This window comes from Fringilla coelebs (assembly GCF_963513975.1).
Source record: "Fringilla coelebs genome assembly, chromosome: Z".
Taxonomy (NCBI): domain Eukaryota; kingdom Metazoa; phylum Chordata; class Aves; order Passeriformes; family Fringillidae; genus Fringilla; species Fringilla coelebs.
The window spans coordinates 83,290,382-83,305,422 of NC_140031.1; the positions used below are offsets into that span (position 1 = coordinate 83,290,382).

The following is a 15,041-nucleotide window of genomic DNA, read 5'->3' on the forward strand; positions in this document are numbered from 1 at the left end:
GACAGGAAGGACCCCTGGGCGCCGTGTGAGGGGACGCGGGCGGGCCGGGCCGGGAGCGCAGCGCCGGGAGCTGCCCGGGACACCGGGAGGAGTCACACGGGGCTCGCCCTGCCCCCGGAGCACCGAGGCACTTCGAGTCCCGCGGCACCCAGTCCCCTGGCCTTCGATCTCCGGCCGGGCCCGGCGGGGGGCTCCCCCGGCCGAGAATGTCCGGCAGCGGCCCAGGACGGCCGGCGGAGGTGGGTGTGGAGAAGGGGCTCTCGGCGGCCCGGCCGTTCTTCCGTGGGCTCTGTATTTGTCCTGTTTCAGGGAGGGTTGTTCTGATTTTTACCTAGAGAGTTTCGGTTTGGTGTCCCTGCTTGTGGGAGGGATGCCCCGCTTTCACGGGGGTGTTGCGGGTGACTGTGAAATTCGGCCCTGCGCGGTGAGTCTGGCAGTAACGGTGCCGGGGCCGCCGCTCTGTCCCGGGCGCGGAGCGAGGGACAGTCACAGCTTGCCAGAGAAGCTCCCGCTGAGTCACAAGGTGCAGGAGGGACCCCCAAAACCTCCCGTCAACCGCCCCACGCCCCCAGCTTTCCAAACTCTCAGAGAGGGGACTAAAACCAGTGCTGGAAGATGTTAATGCCAGTGAGCAGTGCTGCAGGGAGCGGGCAAGATATGGTGAGACATGTAAGGACATGTCTGAGAAAGAGATCTCCAGGGCAGGGTGTTGATCTGGACACTCTCAGGCACAGGAGGGAATCTCAGATCCTCGGGGTGCAGTCTGTGGGGTGGGGAGCACGACGCCCCTGCACAACCTGCCTCACACACACAAAAACATCCAAGAAGCAACCATGTAATATACTCTGAGGGAAGTGGACTTTTCTTTTCAAAGTGGGCTTTAGGAATCTGCAGAGGTTCCTGCTCCCCTGGGATGGCAGGAACCACCTCTGACAGTGTTCCCTGCCTCACAGAGGCTCCCTGGGGGCTTGGGGTCCCAGCCCTGGCCCAGCCCAGGGGGATTTGGGGGTGTGGGGGTGTCCCATCACATCCTGGGACGGTCACGTTGTGAGGAGGAGAGACCCCCAAAGCCTCCCATAACCCACCCCACACCCCCAGCTTCCCAGCCCCTCAGAGAGTGCAGCTGGGTCTGGTGCAGCCCCAGAGCTGGCCAGTGGGACAGGACTGTGCACAGCACATGTGTCCTGCAGCCCTGGGGCTGCCAAACAGACACATTTGATAATGATCAGACAAAGAGATCTTAGCCAGAATTGTTCACTACACACCATAACTGCTCTAGTGCACTGTGCAGCCACAGCTGAAGTGGAATTATATGAGCTGTGGGAGTGGGAAGGAAAGGCTGGCCTTTACTTCTTGGAGGCATTTTCAGCCTTAGTGCTTCTGTGACTCTGAGCATTGGGGTGGCTGTATCACAGCTGCAAAAACAGTCACAGAGCAGAGAGACTTTCCTCACCCAGGCTGTGTGCCCATGGCTCAGCCTGCAGCAGTGACCCTCAGATCACACCATCCCCCTGCAGCAGGAAGGGAGGCATCAGGAGGTGCTGCTGTTTACATTTGGGATGGGGCTTTTCCAGTCTGAAGTGCTGCCCTGTCAGTCGGATGTGCCCAGGCTGGGCCAGCTCTGCAGAAGCTCTCCGTGGTGTCACTTGGTTGTTCCCTTCTCTGGGGGTTTGTCCAGCTCTGCCGCAGCTTCAGCTCCCTCTGAGGATGTGGAACTTTGGGATGGAGGAGTCAGGCTGGTTTCAGCATTACTCACCCCAAAAGCAGCGTGAGACCTTCATTTCCCAGGGGGGCTTTGCCAAGAGGGCCTTGCTGGAGTTGTGTGAGCCCCTCGCAGGCAGAGCCCCGTGCTCCAGCCGGCTCTAAGTGTGCTGTGTGCCAGCCCTCTGCTGTGTTGGCCAGGGTTTCACAGCCTGTGGGGAGGCACTGTCTGCTGTCACTCACATGCTCGCCGTGGGGCAGTGGCACCCAGCCTGCTGCCCCACACCGAGGGGCTGTCACGGCCCCTGGGCTGTTACTGGGGCTGAGCCTGCCTCCCTGGCCCAGCGGGCTGTTCCTCCAGTCCAGAATCCAGAATCAAACCCTGCTGCTGCTCAGCAATGCTCCTTGTCCTGGCCTCTGCTTCTGCCCAAGCTGCCCAGAGCAGCAAACACTCCCTGATTTCACTGCACTGCCTCAATAACTGTCCTCTGCCAAATGTTGCTGACCTTTATGCACAAATGTTTGCATGGTAAATATTTTTTAAAAGCAGGGGAAAGTGCCACATACTGAAGACTACACAGAGGTAGTGTGAATATTACCATCATATAAAAGTGGTCTGAGTAAGCTGACACTGCTCTTCCATTAATTTTTAATTCTTTAGGTTGAATGTGTGTTCATGGAGTTCTCACCTTGCTCTGATTTATCAGTTTGCTGCAGCATTCTTTTTCATACAGAAGAATCATGGAAGGACCAAAGCCCACCCAGTGCCACCCCTGGGTGGCAGGGACACCTCCCACTGTCCCAGGCTGCTCCAGCCCCAGTGTCCAGCCCGGCCTTGGCACTGCCAGACAGTGGCAAAATGTGCCATTTTGCAGGGCTAGCTGTGGGCACTCGTTCCTACCCAAAGGTTTGTGTTCCTGCAGGTGGCAGAGTGGCTGGCACATCCCTTTGACGGCTTCCTCGGGAGCACGGGCCCGTGTGCAGCCGCCGTGAGGCCGCGGAGGGGCGGCGCCGGCAGAGCCCGCGGGCAGCAGCAGAGAGCCGCGAGCCCCGGCGCGGAGAAGAGCCGAGCCGCCGCTCCTGCCAGGAAGAGAGCTAAGGCGGGAGCCGCGGATCCGCCCTGCGCCCCGCCCGGCCGCAGCCAGGCCCCCGAGGAGCTGCCGTGGGTGGAGAGGTACCGGCCGGAGAGCCAGGTGTGAGAGCTGCTGCAGGGCCTCCCCCAGCCCCCACCACACCCTGCTGGGACAGCGCAGGGCTGCTGGGTCACCGACAGCCACTGCTGTCAGTGCTGGTGCTCTCACTGCCTGCAGACCCCAGAGAGCTCCCTGTCTGTAGCACACACACCTTCCCCCAGGCTTCCTGAGCAGGAAGGCTGCTCGGGAGGTGTTGGTTCCTGTCAGTCCACTTGTAAACTCTCACACCTGTCACTGAATTCCAGGCACATCTAGTCCAAGAACTGGGGAAACCCAGCTGTGTGGGTTTTGCAGGAGTTATAAAGACCTCTGCAGTATTAGAGTAGAACAAGTAAAAAGGACTAGCTCCAGCAAGAGCCATAAGTATCCTGACACAGACAAAATTGTGGTGTTAACCACTGCAAGAATAATAAATAGCTCATTATTTCCTGATTACAAGGAATGGAAAACTGTTTGTTTGAGGAAACAGGATGAGATGATCATCCTTAACTGTGGCATTGCTTCTGCAGGGCACACACGTAACTGGAACACACACCATGTCTGTTGATACTTTATCCAGCATTTATTCTGTTCTTTAATTTCATCATTAGGAACTAAGAGTTTAATTTATAACTTTCACATATTCTAACCTTGTTTCAGAATGACCTTGCTGTGCAAAAGAAGAAAATTGAGGAAGTTGAAACCTGGTTAAAAACACACATTTTTCAGAGGCAGCCAAAGCAGGTAAATTTGCTGAAATTGTAGCTGGAGGCATCAAACCATACAAAGGAGCTGGATGCAATTTCAGGTTCAGAGAGAAACCTCAACTGAGGGGGATAGCAACTGTGTATCTTGTGCATTGTAAGAAGTACTCTAAGAACATAGGTGAGAGCTTGTACATTTATTTTGGGCTTATGCTCCTAAGAAGTGGATTCCGATTTTCCTCACAAATACTGTTTTCTGGCATCCAGTCATAAATCACAACTCTTCAATATGTGCTTGAAGCTGCATTTTATCTGCCAGGTTGATTTTTTAGTCTTGTGACAAATTTCCAGTTGCACTGAGCTGGTGTAAGGATGCTGAGGATGTTTTTAATCTCAGTTGATAAGAGGCATTCTTAGACACAGGTTGCCAGCCTTGCCTAGTGTTTTCCAGAGCTGGTTCTTCAGGCGAGTGTCTGTTGTGTTGGCAGTCACATGCAGTTTATTTACCAGAGGCATTAGGAACTGAGCAAGGCTCTCAGAGTCTTGGCCTGGTTCTCTCTGTCTGAGTACTCAGCAGGTGAATTAACAGCAGAAAATGTGTGACTGGGGTTTCACTGGGAGAGAGGATCACTACCAGAGAAACAGGAAAAGCTCTACCAATATTTATCCTTAGCCAGCTGCCAGTCTTTATTTGTCACATCTGTGATTATGTTGTGTCTCTCTGTGTCAGGGTGGCTCTGTTTTGCTGCTGACTGGCCCTCCTGGCTGTGGAAAAACTGCAACTCTGCAAATTCTAGCCAGAGATCTTGGCCTTCAGGTGCAGGAATGGACCAATCCACTCTCTTTAGACTTCACAAAGGAAGAACTGAGGAGCATGTTTGGCCGTGGTAAGTATGTTGGTGGTTTGCCGTTCTAACCTTTTATTTCCCCTTCCAGTTACTTTTTTGGGTTTTCTATCTCATATTTTTGCTTCTTTTCTGTCATGTATGAAATCAGATCCACATCCATGTAAGTCCATTCCTGAGTGTTTAATGACAATCTTTCTATAGCTTTTATCTGGAAAGGGATTTAGGTTATTTTACAGTGTTTAGTCCAAAATAATTGACAATTCAGATCAGTATAGAGAGCTCTGTAATAGCCTGGATGTAATCTGAACCAAATAAGTGAAAACGGGTAAGTGTCTCTGTCTGAATCCTCAGTTGAATTACACCCCTTTAAAAATTCTCCTGTGTTTGTCACATGTTTGCCAAAGGGCTTGTTCAGTGCTGCTGTCAGAAAATAACACGGGTGGGTATTAGTTCATGTGGGTATTTATATTTTACTTGGTATAATATAGAATACATATTTTTAATTAGTTTTCTTTTTCAGACTCAAATTTTCATACGTTTCCGAGTCAGGCCCAAGCAGCTCTCTTTCAAGATTTTCTATTAAGAGCAAATAAGTATAACAAACTTCAGATGCTTGGGGAGTCCTCAGAAAATGATAAAAAGCTTATTCTTATTGAAGTAAGTGAAAACTTGTGCAATGTTGTGTTTAAAACAGTACCTTTTCTTGTAATATTGGCATGCTGACTGGCTTCAGATACTGGATTGGTGTTTCCCAAAGTTATCCTGCTTCACTGCAGATGAGATCTTCATGACAGTTTGTGTCTCTGCATCAGTCTAGAGCCACGTCCTACCTGTCGTTAGTTATGCCGCAGAAGCAAGTTGTGAGGCAGAAATGGGAGTCTGGTGTCAGCACAGAAATGCATTACAGTATCAAAAAGCAGATCAATATCGAGAAGTCATTCCCACATTTCTGGATGATTTAATTTCTAGAAATATGTGTGTATATAAAGGAAGAGTGGAAAACACACCACTGTTCCTGGTCTTTAATGATGCAGGAGAGTGTAGGGGACTCTTGAGAATGAACACAAGTAGGAACAGTTGAAATTTAGCATTTTCTCCCTGGTTTTACACAGGTGGTGTTCTTCAGGGCACATGTGTGAACTGAGGGTTTGTGGGCAGGCTCAGGACAAGGCTTTATTTGTACTTGTGTAAAGTGTGCTTCAATAGCAATTTCTTCCTGAACTTTTCAGTTCTTTTCCTAAGAGAAATTTTAGAAATTGGTAGTCAGGTTGTCTGTAAACTTTCATGACCAAAACAGACAGAAATTCTGTAAGGTAATGTGATGTTCTGTAGAATTGAGGAAGCAGAGTCTCATGAGACTTGTCTTTATTAAGTCACCTTCTGGTGCAGGTCCTGTCACATCTCACATGGTTCCTGCCGTCTTCCCCAGGGAGGCTGCTTCCTGGAGTGTTTGTCCTCTGGGTGAAACTCCTGTTCACAGGCAGTGTCATCACCCAAGGCTGAGTCTTAGGGGACTGAGACAGTGAGAAAACATTATTTGTAGATGATCATTTTCCTTAATGAGACACACTGTGTTTTGGGTTTGTTTCCCCCTGCTGCTCCTCTGACTGTCTCCAGTGTCAACTGTATTTAAAGTAGTTGACAGCAAGCAAACCAGGAGTTAAAAATGTGTGGCAATGTAGTGTGCCTGAGGATCAGTCTGTGGAGGAGAGTATTTACATCTGAATGCCATGACAGCAGCTCTTTGTTTTGGACAGGACATTCCCAACCAATTCTACCGAGACCCTGGCAGCCTGCATGAAATCCTCAGGTCAGTGGCAAATGAGTTGTTAATTGTGAGCTTTAGCGACCCGCAAAGCTGCAGTTTGATATTAATCACATTTTGTTGTTCTGCTATGCAGGAGTTTTGTTCGTAGGAGTAGGTGCCCCCTGGTCTTTATAATCTCAGATAACTTCAGTGGAGACAGCAACCAGAGATCACTGTTCCCCACTGAAATTGTAGAGGAGTTGTGCATATGCAATATTAGGTGAGACCTTCTACCTCATTAAAACATGGTACACATATCTGAGAGGTGAGAAACTAATTAATTTTTTTTTTAATTGAATTCAACAGTTTCAAGCCTATTGCACCAACAAATATGATGAAAGTTCTCAATCGAATAGCTGCAGCAGAAGCCTGTATGGTAAGTTGTCAAAGCTCTTTAAGTTCACTGCAGGGCTAGGACCATATTAAAATATGTTATTTTTGTTACTGTATCTGATCTTTGGTAGCAGAGCCCCACATCTCCCCAAAGAAAAAAACTTTTTCCCCAGGACAACAGAAGCAAGGAACAAGCTGGAAAGATACCTTGATTTTAAGATTCGTTTCACTTGATCTGTGGTCCAAGTCTACAAACTTCTGAAAATTACTGTGGTTATTACAGTAACTATATAAATGAAACAAATAACAGGAAGAGATATAATCTTTCATGTATCCAGCAAGACCAGAAGAGGTCATGAACCTCAGTCTTATATTGTTCCTGAATGGTTTTTATTACAAGCAGTATCATATTGAGTGACACCTTGCAAAGAGTTGTGTGCATTTTTCTCTTTAATATTGTTATATAAATTGTGACAGTGTGCTTAAACAAATAAAGTTTTTAAAGTTTGCGGTATTCCGTGGTTTGAGCACATGGTGGGTACTCATGTGTCTGTTCATGCTGTGTGTCAGGGTGGGTTCCCAGAGACATGTTTAAATACTCCTTTTCCTGCTCTTCTATTGCTTTGAATATTGCTGTTTTTCTTGTTTCTTCTATTGCTGTTTTTCCTTGTAGAACAGAGAGAATTACACCCCTGATAGAACTTCTCTGGAGTTGCTTTGCAGAGGTTGTTCAGGTGACATAAGAAGTGCAATAAACAGCCTTCAGTTTTCCTCTACAAAAGGTAAAATTTCTGGTTTTGTTAGGTGAAGTGATATTTTGACCATTTCTGCTGAAAACGCGTTCTGTTCACAGCTGCAGCCCAGGTGGGTGAGTTGCAGAGACATTCTGGACACGCTTCTGTGGAGCAGGAATAAACACTGGGTGTGTGGGGGCGTGAGTGGGGCTCAGCTGCTGCAGGCTGGGCTGAAACCATGACACGTGTGCATGTGCTGATGTGATGTGATTGAATACCCCCTTTTCCTCCTGGTGTCTCTGCTATTTGTGTTTGCTGTTCAGAGTTTCTACAATGCAGCCTTAGTTTGAAAGGGATACTTTCCTTGCTTGGTTTCTCAATTCCTAAACTGCTGATTTTGTGAGCATTTTGCAAGTCAGTAGTTGTTAAGGAACTGGTGTATGTGAGTTGCATTTTTAAAAGTTGCACTCTGAAGTGTGTTTCTCATTCTCAGGACTGTGAAATGGTGACATCATTTACATTAAACTTAGGCCTAAGGAAACAGACTCACCACTTGTCTTCTGCTATATGTGGTAGAGCTAGTAATGGTATTGTTTCTGTCACACATTTTTTTCCTCCCATTTGCTTTCCAAATAGCAAATGTGCTCATGGAATACAAGATTAAAGGTAGTTTCAAGCCCATTTTTCAAGAGGGAGTGTTTACTTTGTGTTTTAGGGTACATTGAAATTAGCTGGGCAGTTATGTTACACAAGGCAGAGAGTAAAGTTTCTACATTTAACTTGCAGATGTTGAAGGTCAATTATTCTGATGATGTCTTCAGGTGTACCAGGCTTGGATTGGTCTGTGTGACTCAGAAAAACAGAGGATTGCTCTCAATGGGGTGATTATGCCATTAGTATGAGTGAATATTAGATTGGTGATATCTGAGAAAAGCATACTGCATCTCACTGCTGGACACATCCTCCAGAAAATCTAAATAATGTTAAAATAACCAGTTTGTGTAGTTCTTAATAAGTTACCTTAGAAATGTAAAACCATGATAGAGCTGGGGAGAAAATAAAGGCAGAGCTTCAGAGCTTCGGGTGTGTGGACTGTTGGAGTCCCAGCACACTGAGCATTCTCCTCTCACATTTTCCCTAACACTGAGGAGTTTGAACAGAACATCTGTAGCTGTGAGGTGTTTCAGTGAGGTGGGTGATACTCTGCAAGTTTGGGAGATTCCCCATCTCCTTGCTGGTCTCCTGAGCATGCAGCATTTGGTTTTATGTACATAAAGTGTGTTTCTTCATGTGTGTATCCATGTAAGCACCATTGATACATTCATTTTGTAACACAATTAATGGGTAGAATAGATCCATGGTAATTGTGGGACAAAAGGAAAACAAATACCTAAGGGTTAATTTATCTTAGCTCAGTAAGGAACATTCAAATGCCACAAAATGAAATTGTGGATGAAAAATGTCAAGTTTATTAACCTAGAGTAGAATAAGGGGTTAATTTCACGAAGCTCAAAACTTTGTGGAAGATAGTAGGCAGTTGGAAGAATCACCTAAATGAAAGGTTTTCCTTGCCCCTTTATATTGCAGGGAGGGAGGTTATTGTACTGATAATGCCCATAGAAGACAAAATTGATAAGTAAACAGGATGTAACTGAAATATAATTTACAAATATTTGTACTTGTGCTTTATAAACATGAAATTTAAACGTGGTCAAGTGGGGAATGTATCAGAACTACAAGGGATAAGCATGAAAGCTTTTTTCAAAGAGAGCTGTTTGTTGTTCAGAAAAGTACTTGGTACCTCAGCTGCAGCTTAAGGGACAGAAGTGGAATGAAGGTAATGAGTGATGCTAATTTAGGTGTCTGGGTTGTGTTCTTGATAAATGAATTTTCTCATAGTGCTCCCATTTATATAGCCTGTTCTGTTCCTTTTATTAGTACTGTTCACACAGGAACATCAGGAGCAACATAATAGAAAACTTCTGCAGAATCATGTACTCTGTCTTGATTTTATTTTTCATTTTATTAATAGGCTGCTCATTAGAGAAAGAATTTTGGTCAAAGAAGAAGAAGAGCTCCACCATAAAATGTGATGAAACAGGAGTATCCAAAGTAAGAAAGAAAAGTAAATGTGATACCTCAGAAGACCAGGAGATACAAGTGATTGGTGGCAAGGATGCATCCATTTTTCTCTTCCATGCTCTGGGGAAAATTATTTATTGCAAAAGTAAGAAAACTTTGACTTTCTCTTCCTTTCAGTGGGCAAAGCATGTCAGCTGCTACTAGCTGGAGTTGCTAAAGTAAGGCTTTGCATGGGTTCTGTCTGGGATGTTTGGTCAGTCACAACAGCACAAAATCAGCTACATCAGGGTCCCTCATGCCACTGGCTGGGCACATTTTGGTAGTAATTCCCAGTACTGGCTCCAAAACCAACCGAGGAGAAATAGTGAGGTGAGGGAATACAAAAATTATTTTGTTAGGTTTGTTATATGAAGCTTAATGCAGCTAATTCTGTGTTGATGACTGTGTAGTATTGACTATAATAATTCAATACCTGTGCCTGTCCCAGAGCTTTCTGGGAATGGAAAAGGCTGTAATTTACTGCTGGTGGAGCTGACAGTTGCTGACATTTGGGAACACAAAGCCTGTGCAATCCTTTTCAGGAGAAGCAGTGTCAGAAGCAGAGTGCCCTCAGCTGCCTGCCCACCTGTCCGGACACCGCCGTGACCCCTTGCTCATCCAGCCTGAGGTACTGCCGCCACGGCCCCACGGGACTGGTGCCCATCCTCAGCCACGTGGGGCTCCTTTCTGCTCTCACTTGGTGGGCCTTCAGTCTGACTTAGGGAATCACTCACCTGGCAGGGGGCACTGGGGCAAGCCAGCCCGTTGTGTCTGGGCATCCCTGCACAGGCCCTGTGTTCCAGCTCCCTGACCTAGATGTATCACAGCTTTTTGTGCAAGGGTCCTTCTCCTTATCCACCTGTAAAATCCAAACTTTTATTCTTCCTGACAGGATATTGTGGAGAAATCACATATGTCTGGAAGTATGTTCAATCTATACCTTCACCAGAACTACGTGGACTTTTTTTCTGACATAGATGATGTAGTGAGAGCCAGTGAATATTTGAGCACTGCTGATGTCCTTTGCAGTAACTGGAGTGTAAGTGTCATCTTTGTGTAGGCACACACTTGTCTTTAAGTACTTTGACATTGAGCCTCTGGACTTTTCACTGCATTTTTGGCAGTTTGCTGCAAATTTAGGGTGTGAGTGATTTGAATTGTTAATGAATGCTGAACTACATCAGCTGCAGAAGAGATGCAGAGCCAATGTTTTGTCCAGCTTCTGTCAGCATTTTACTACAAAGGGTTATAGTGTTTGTTGGATACTCTACGAAGTATTTTTGAGTAGAATATGTTTCTGCTAAGAAGGAATCAAGCTGTTTCTTTTCTCAGCTGCCTTGAATACAAGTTTTGCAGCAACTCCAGAAAGCTGTGCATGCTGTGCCACTGAGTGTGTTTCACTGTGCAGATGAGCTGCCTGGAGCTCACCCAAGGCCCCGTTTCTCTCTCAGGCACGGCTGGTGATGGAGAGCTACAGTGCCTCCGTGGCTACCCGGGGGGTGATCCACTCCAACACCTCCAGGGCCTTTGCCCACCAGCAGGGGGGCATGGGCTTCCGACCCTTACACAAACCCCAGTGGTTTTTGATCAACAAAAAGGTAAATCCTTGATTTTGTTTTTTTACCCCTTTTCCCCTAAGGTGTGACTGTTGAGTAGTATAGATCAAATGTGATCACAAACTTGCTAAACTCGTCAAATACCCCATTTTGAGATAATCTGGTTCTATGAAACACTTGCTAGAAGAGCTGTTTGCATCACTCCTTTATTGTAAAAATAAATTGGAGGCCAGTGACAAAGTCTGATGCCTGTGTCCAAGCTGGCATGTTCCTGAGAGAGTCTTAGTCCTAAATTAATAGAGAGACAACTAAGTACTGGTAAGTATTTCTAGAACTGAGTCTGGTTTTGTGCAGTTTGAAGCACATTAAACTGTTGTATAAGTGTAAGAAATGTTTGCTGTTATGGTTTATATGTTTATCAGATATAGCTTGTTCAGGAGACACAGCAGGTCTTGGCATGTTTTTACTTTTAAACTAATATGTTGGCAAAAAGTATTGGCCTGGGTGGGCAGGGAGTTGGGTAATCAAGGAATATGTTTGGTTTTTTTAATGCCCAGTAAAAGGCAAAGTTGAAGGATTCTACCATTTTTAAGATTGGCATGTTAACTGCTTACCATGTTAACTGCTTACCTTTTCTTTATCTGGTCTCATTTTTCAGTAGTTCCCTGTAGCAGGCAGCAAGAAAGTCTTTGTGTTACGGTACAGAACATCTACACTCTTAATGTTTTACCAGGTTTTTCACTTGTGTTCCCCCCACCCCCCCCCACCTCTTACAGTATCAGGAAAATTGCATTGCTGCAAAATCTCTGTTCTCAAGCTTCTGTTTACCACCTGAGTGCCTTCAGACAGAGCTGCTGCCTTATCTTGCTATGTTAGCAAACCCAATGAGAAACCAAGGTAAGATGGATCAAGGTAACTCTTGGTCTTGGATTCTTTTTGCAGTTGAAACATACTGGCAAATTTCTCCTGGCAAATGTTATGTAGGTGATGCCCAAGGATGCTTCCAGTACCACAGCCAAAATTAAAGCTGCCCTGGTAGCTTGGTCAAACTGTAGTGGTTAAGGTGCCCTCTAGACTTAGGCCTTTGATTGTATTTGCTGGAGGATTTGATGAGAAGAGTTTTGGAAACCCAGCAGCCAATATTGACTAGATCTTCATTGCTTACTGATACCCTTCTGAGAAGACAAAGGACTCTGCATGATTAAATGTGAATCAAGAAAAAACCACTCATTCCACTCTAAACATAGTTTATATTCACTTCTTGTCTTGGTCTACACAGTCATGCATTGTTTGATTGGCAGCTCTGCTTTGTCCACGAGGCAGCACACATCTTTTTATTCATCCAATTGCTAGAGGCTGTAAGCATAATTTTACTGGGCTTGACACCCCTTTGTCTGTTACCAGCTTTTCTGCCTCTTCTTTCTTCTTGCAACATCAGCTTTTTTATCCACAAAGATGACCTCATTCTTTAGTTCCAGAAGGTTAGGCTAGTTCATTTAGTACATGTCCATTTTCCTGTGACTATGATCCTACACCTTTCCAGTAACAGCAACACACTTAAAACAGCTCAAAAAAGCCTTTCACAGATAAAAGAAGCAAAATTCCAGTCTGTAGTACATAAAAAAAGACCAAACTAAATCTGAAGTAATCCGTTAGCAAATAGTTCATGCAGAAAAATTTACCTTTGTGTGGTACATAATGCAAAAATTAGTATTTAGAGAGCTGGGTCACTTATGCTGTTAATTGTTTCTAATAACAAGCATCATGTCTTAACTAAGGCCTTGACATCTGCATGAGTGAATTTTTTAGGCTGTGGAAAACTAGCTCTACATGATAAATACACAGGGGGTGAATGTCAAGGATTTGGAATTCTGTGTGTAGGCCATCTGTACATATGTTGTGGTAAACTGTAACAATTTGGGGGGAAAAGTCACATGCACCATGTTTTGGTATCTAAAATATTTCAAATACAGACAGGAATACTCTACTAAGGTCAGTGTTTATTTTCTGGTATGCTCAGCTGTCTGTTCATTATGATCTACCTGATATGATACTGGTGGCTCTTTGTTCCTAGCTCAGATTGCTTTTATCCAAGACGTGGGGAGGCTGCCACTGAAAAGACATTTTGGGAGGTAAGCTGAACTTCTGTCTGTAGTTACAAAGTGAGACTGTGTCATATGTGAAGGGGAAGAACCCTTCCGTTACATGTTTGTCATGTGACATTCAAAGACAAAGGATTTTCAAAGGTTTTATTTAATCTGAAATTAGATAGCTGCACTGGTTTCATCTGGTAGAAGTTCTGCCTGTAAGGCTACTTAGAGCAAAGCTTTGTTCAGAACATGTGGTTTGTCGTCAGGCTGTAGCTGCTGACTGCTGGAAACCCAGGGATTTCCCTGTGGGGCTGCAGTGTGTGCTCACAGGCTGTGTGTGCACACTCAGGTGACGTGGCACGAGGGACTCTCTTATCTCTCTTGTGAGCCCTCTGAATCAGAGACATCTTTTACCCCTGCAGAGCCTCAGCTACACTTCTGTAGCTGTGATGCCCCTGGAATTTATAAAGTGTTTTAACTGGTGTGGTTTTAGCAAAGAATCAACTTCACAGCTGCAGTGAGACAAACTGTCATCTCTTAACTAGGACATAGTTTGTTGAGGCATCTGACAGAGCATCTCCTACTTGTTCCTGGTGTTGCTGCTGAGTTTAACTGTGAATTTCCAAGCTGTATTTCCAGGAATGTCCCTCTTTCCCTGCTGTTGCATTAAAAGCCATTTTGTCGTTAGTCAGGGAGGAAGGAGAGTGTATTTCTTTGTAATCCCCCTGGTCTGTGCCACGAGGTGTGACGTTTCTCAAATTAACTGTAACTTCCATGTCCCGGTTAAGTTTCCCTGGGGCATACCTGTGGATACTGACATTTTGTATCTGCATTAATAAGTTGGTGGGGTGTCACAATGTCTGATCCCAGGGGTGACACCGTGCTGGCAGCACTGTCATGCTTTTCCATCTGTTCAGTAGTACAAACGCAGGTGCCCTTAGAGAGCACGGTGTGTTCCCGAGCAGTGCCTCTGCCGGAGGGAGCGAGGCTCTGCCGGGGTGCCGTGCTCAGGGTGCTGCTCCCCGGTGCTTCGCAGGCTGCAGCTGGAGGCTCTGGGTGACAAGGACCCCGGCCTGCCGGAGCTGTCCCACGGGGACGGCGACCCCGAGGGGCTCCCCTCCAGCCAGTCCAGCGGCAGCGACCTGCCCGGCAGCCAGCCGCAGCCCGTGGCAGCCCAGGCCCTCCTGGAGGAGGAGGAACTGCGGATCGAGGAGTACGACAGCGACTGAGAGACCGCGACACGCCCCGTGCCATGCCCGCGGCGCTGCGGAGCTCTGCCCGGCGGGGCTGCCGAGCCGTGCCCGAGGGCTGGGAGCCAGCCCGGGCCTGCTGTGAGCCCCCAGGGAGCTCCCGGAGCCCTCCCGCTCCCAGGGCCGGCCTGAGCCCGGGGCTCCGCCACCGGCCACTCCCTGCCTCTCCTGAGCCATGACACTGCCCGAGGGCAGTCACCAGAGAGAAATAAAGGACTGAAATCAGTTTGAAAGAGACTAGAGATTAGCAGTGTCACTCTTAAATTATTTGTATTTTTACAGGTTTTAATATACTTTGCAATTGGGCAGTGTGTTTCCTGAGTACACATTCCGTAAGTTGTCAGCATTTGGAGGGCTTACTCAAATTCACACTCTCAAAAAAACTGGTATTTGAAAGTTTAGCCCTTCTAGAAAGAGGAGGCTGAAATTAACACCTGAAAAGTCACCATACTGATGATGTAAAGAAAGCTTCTACTGTATTCATACTGTTTTGTACTCTGACTTACAGAAGACATAAATAAGATCTTCATGTCTTTATAAGTGGAACTAATGTTGTACTATGGATTATTTTGTATTCCTCTTGGAAAAACTTTTTCATCACTTTTAGAGGGGAAAAGGCAGCAATTAAGCAGAAGTTGTACTTTGTAGGAAGTTAAATGTGCAGTTTTTCTCCTTGACTTGCAGTTGTGCTGGGGGAAACACTGATCTGTGTTTGGTAACTGACC

The 15,041-nt window shown here is 46.1% G+C and overlaps 1 protein-coding gene across 1 annotated transcript; it reads left to right on the forward strand.

Moving 5' to 3' along the window:
* Positions 1–26: 26 nt before the first annotated feature.
* RAD17 (RAD17 checkpoint clamp loader component) lies at positions 27–14,839 on the forward strand. The gene is made up of 16 exons (XM_084225269.1): positions 27–239; positions 2,625–2,894; positions 3,534–3,617; positions 4,308–4,464; positions 4,946–5,082; positions 6,183–6,235; positions 6,327–6,452; positions 6,539–6,608; positions 7,239–7,347; positions 9,332–9,526; positions 9,963–10,048; positions 10,313–10,459; positions 10,872–11,018; positions 11,753–11,873; positions 13,051–13,108; positions 14,103–14,839. The coding sequence occupies exons 1-16, from the start codon at positions 207–209 to the stop codon at positions 14,293–14,295; spliced, it is 1,986 nt and encodes a 661-aa protein (XP_084081395.1). The 5' UTR covers positions 27–206; the 3' UTR covers positions 14,296–14,839.
* The last annotated feature ends 202 nt before the right edge of the window (positions 14,840–15,041 follow it).

What these genes read in the sequence shown, in the direction of transcription:
- RAD17 (XM_084225269.1), top strand. Translation starts at nt 207, where the DNA reads ATGTCCGGCAGCGGCCCAGGACGGCCGGCGGAG. An exon ending in AGCCTGCATGAAATCCTCAG is followed by an intron (nt 6,236 to 6,326) that starts GTCAGTGGCAAA and finishes TCTGCTATGCAG; the next exon opens with GAGTTTTGTTCGTAGGAGTA. An exon ending in TCCTTTGCAGTAACTGGAGT is followed by an intron (nt 10,460 to 10,871) that starts GTAAGTGTCATC and finishes TTTCTCTCTCAG; the next exon opens with GCACGGCTGGTGATGGAGAG.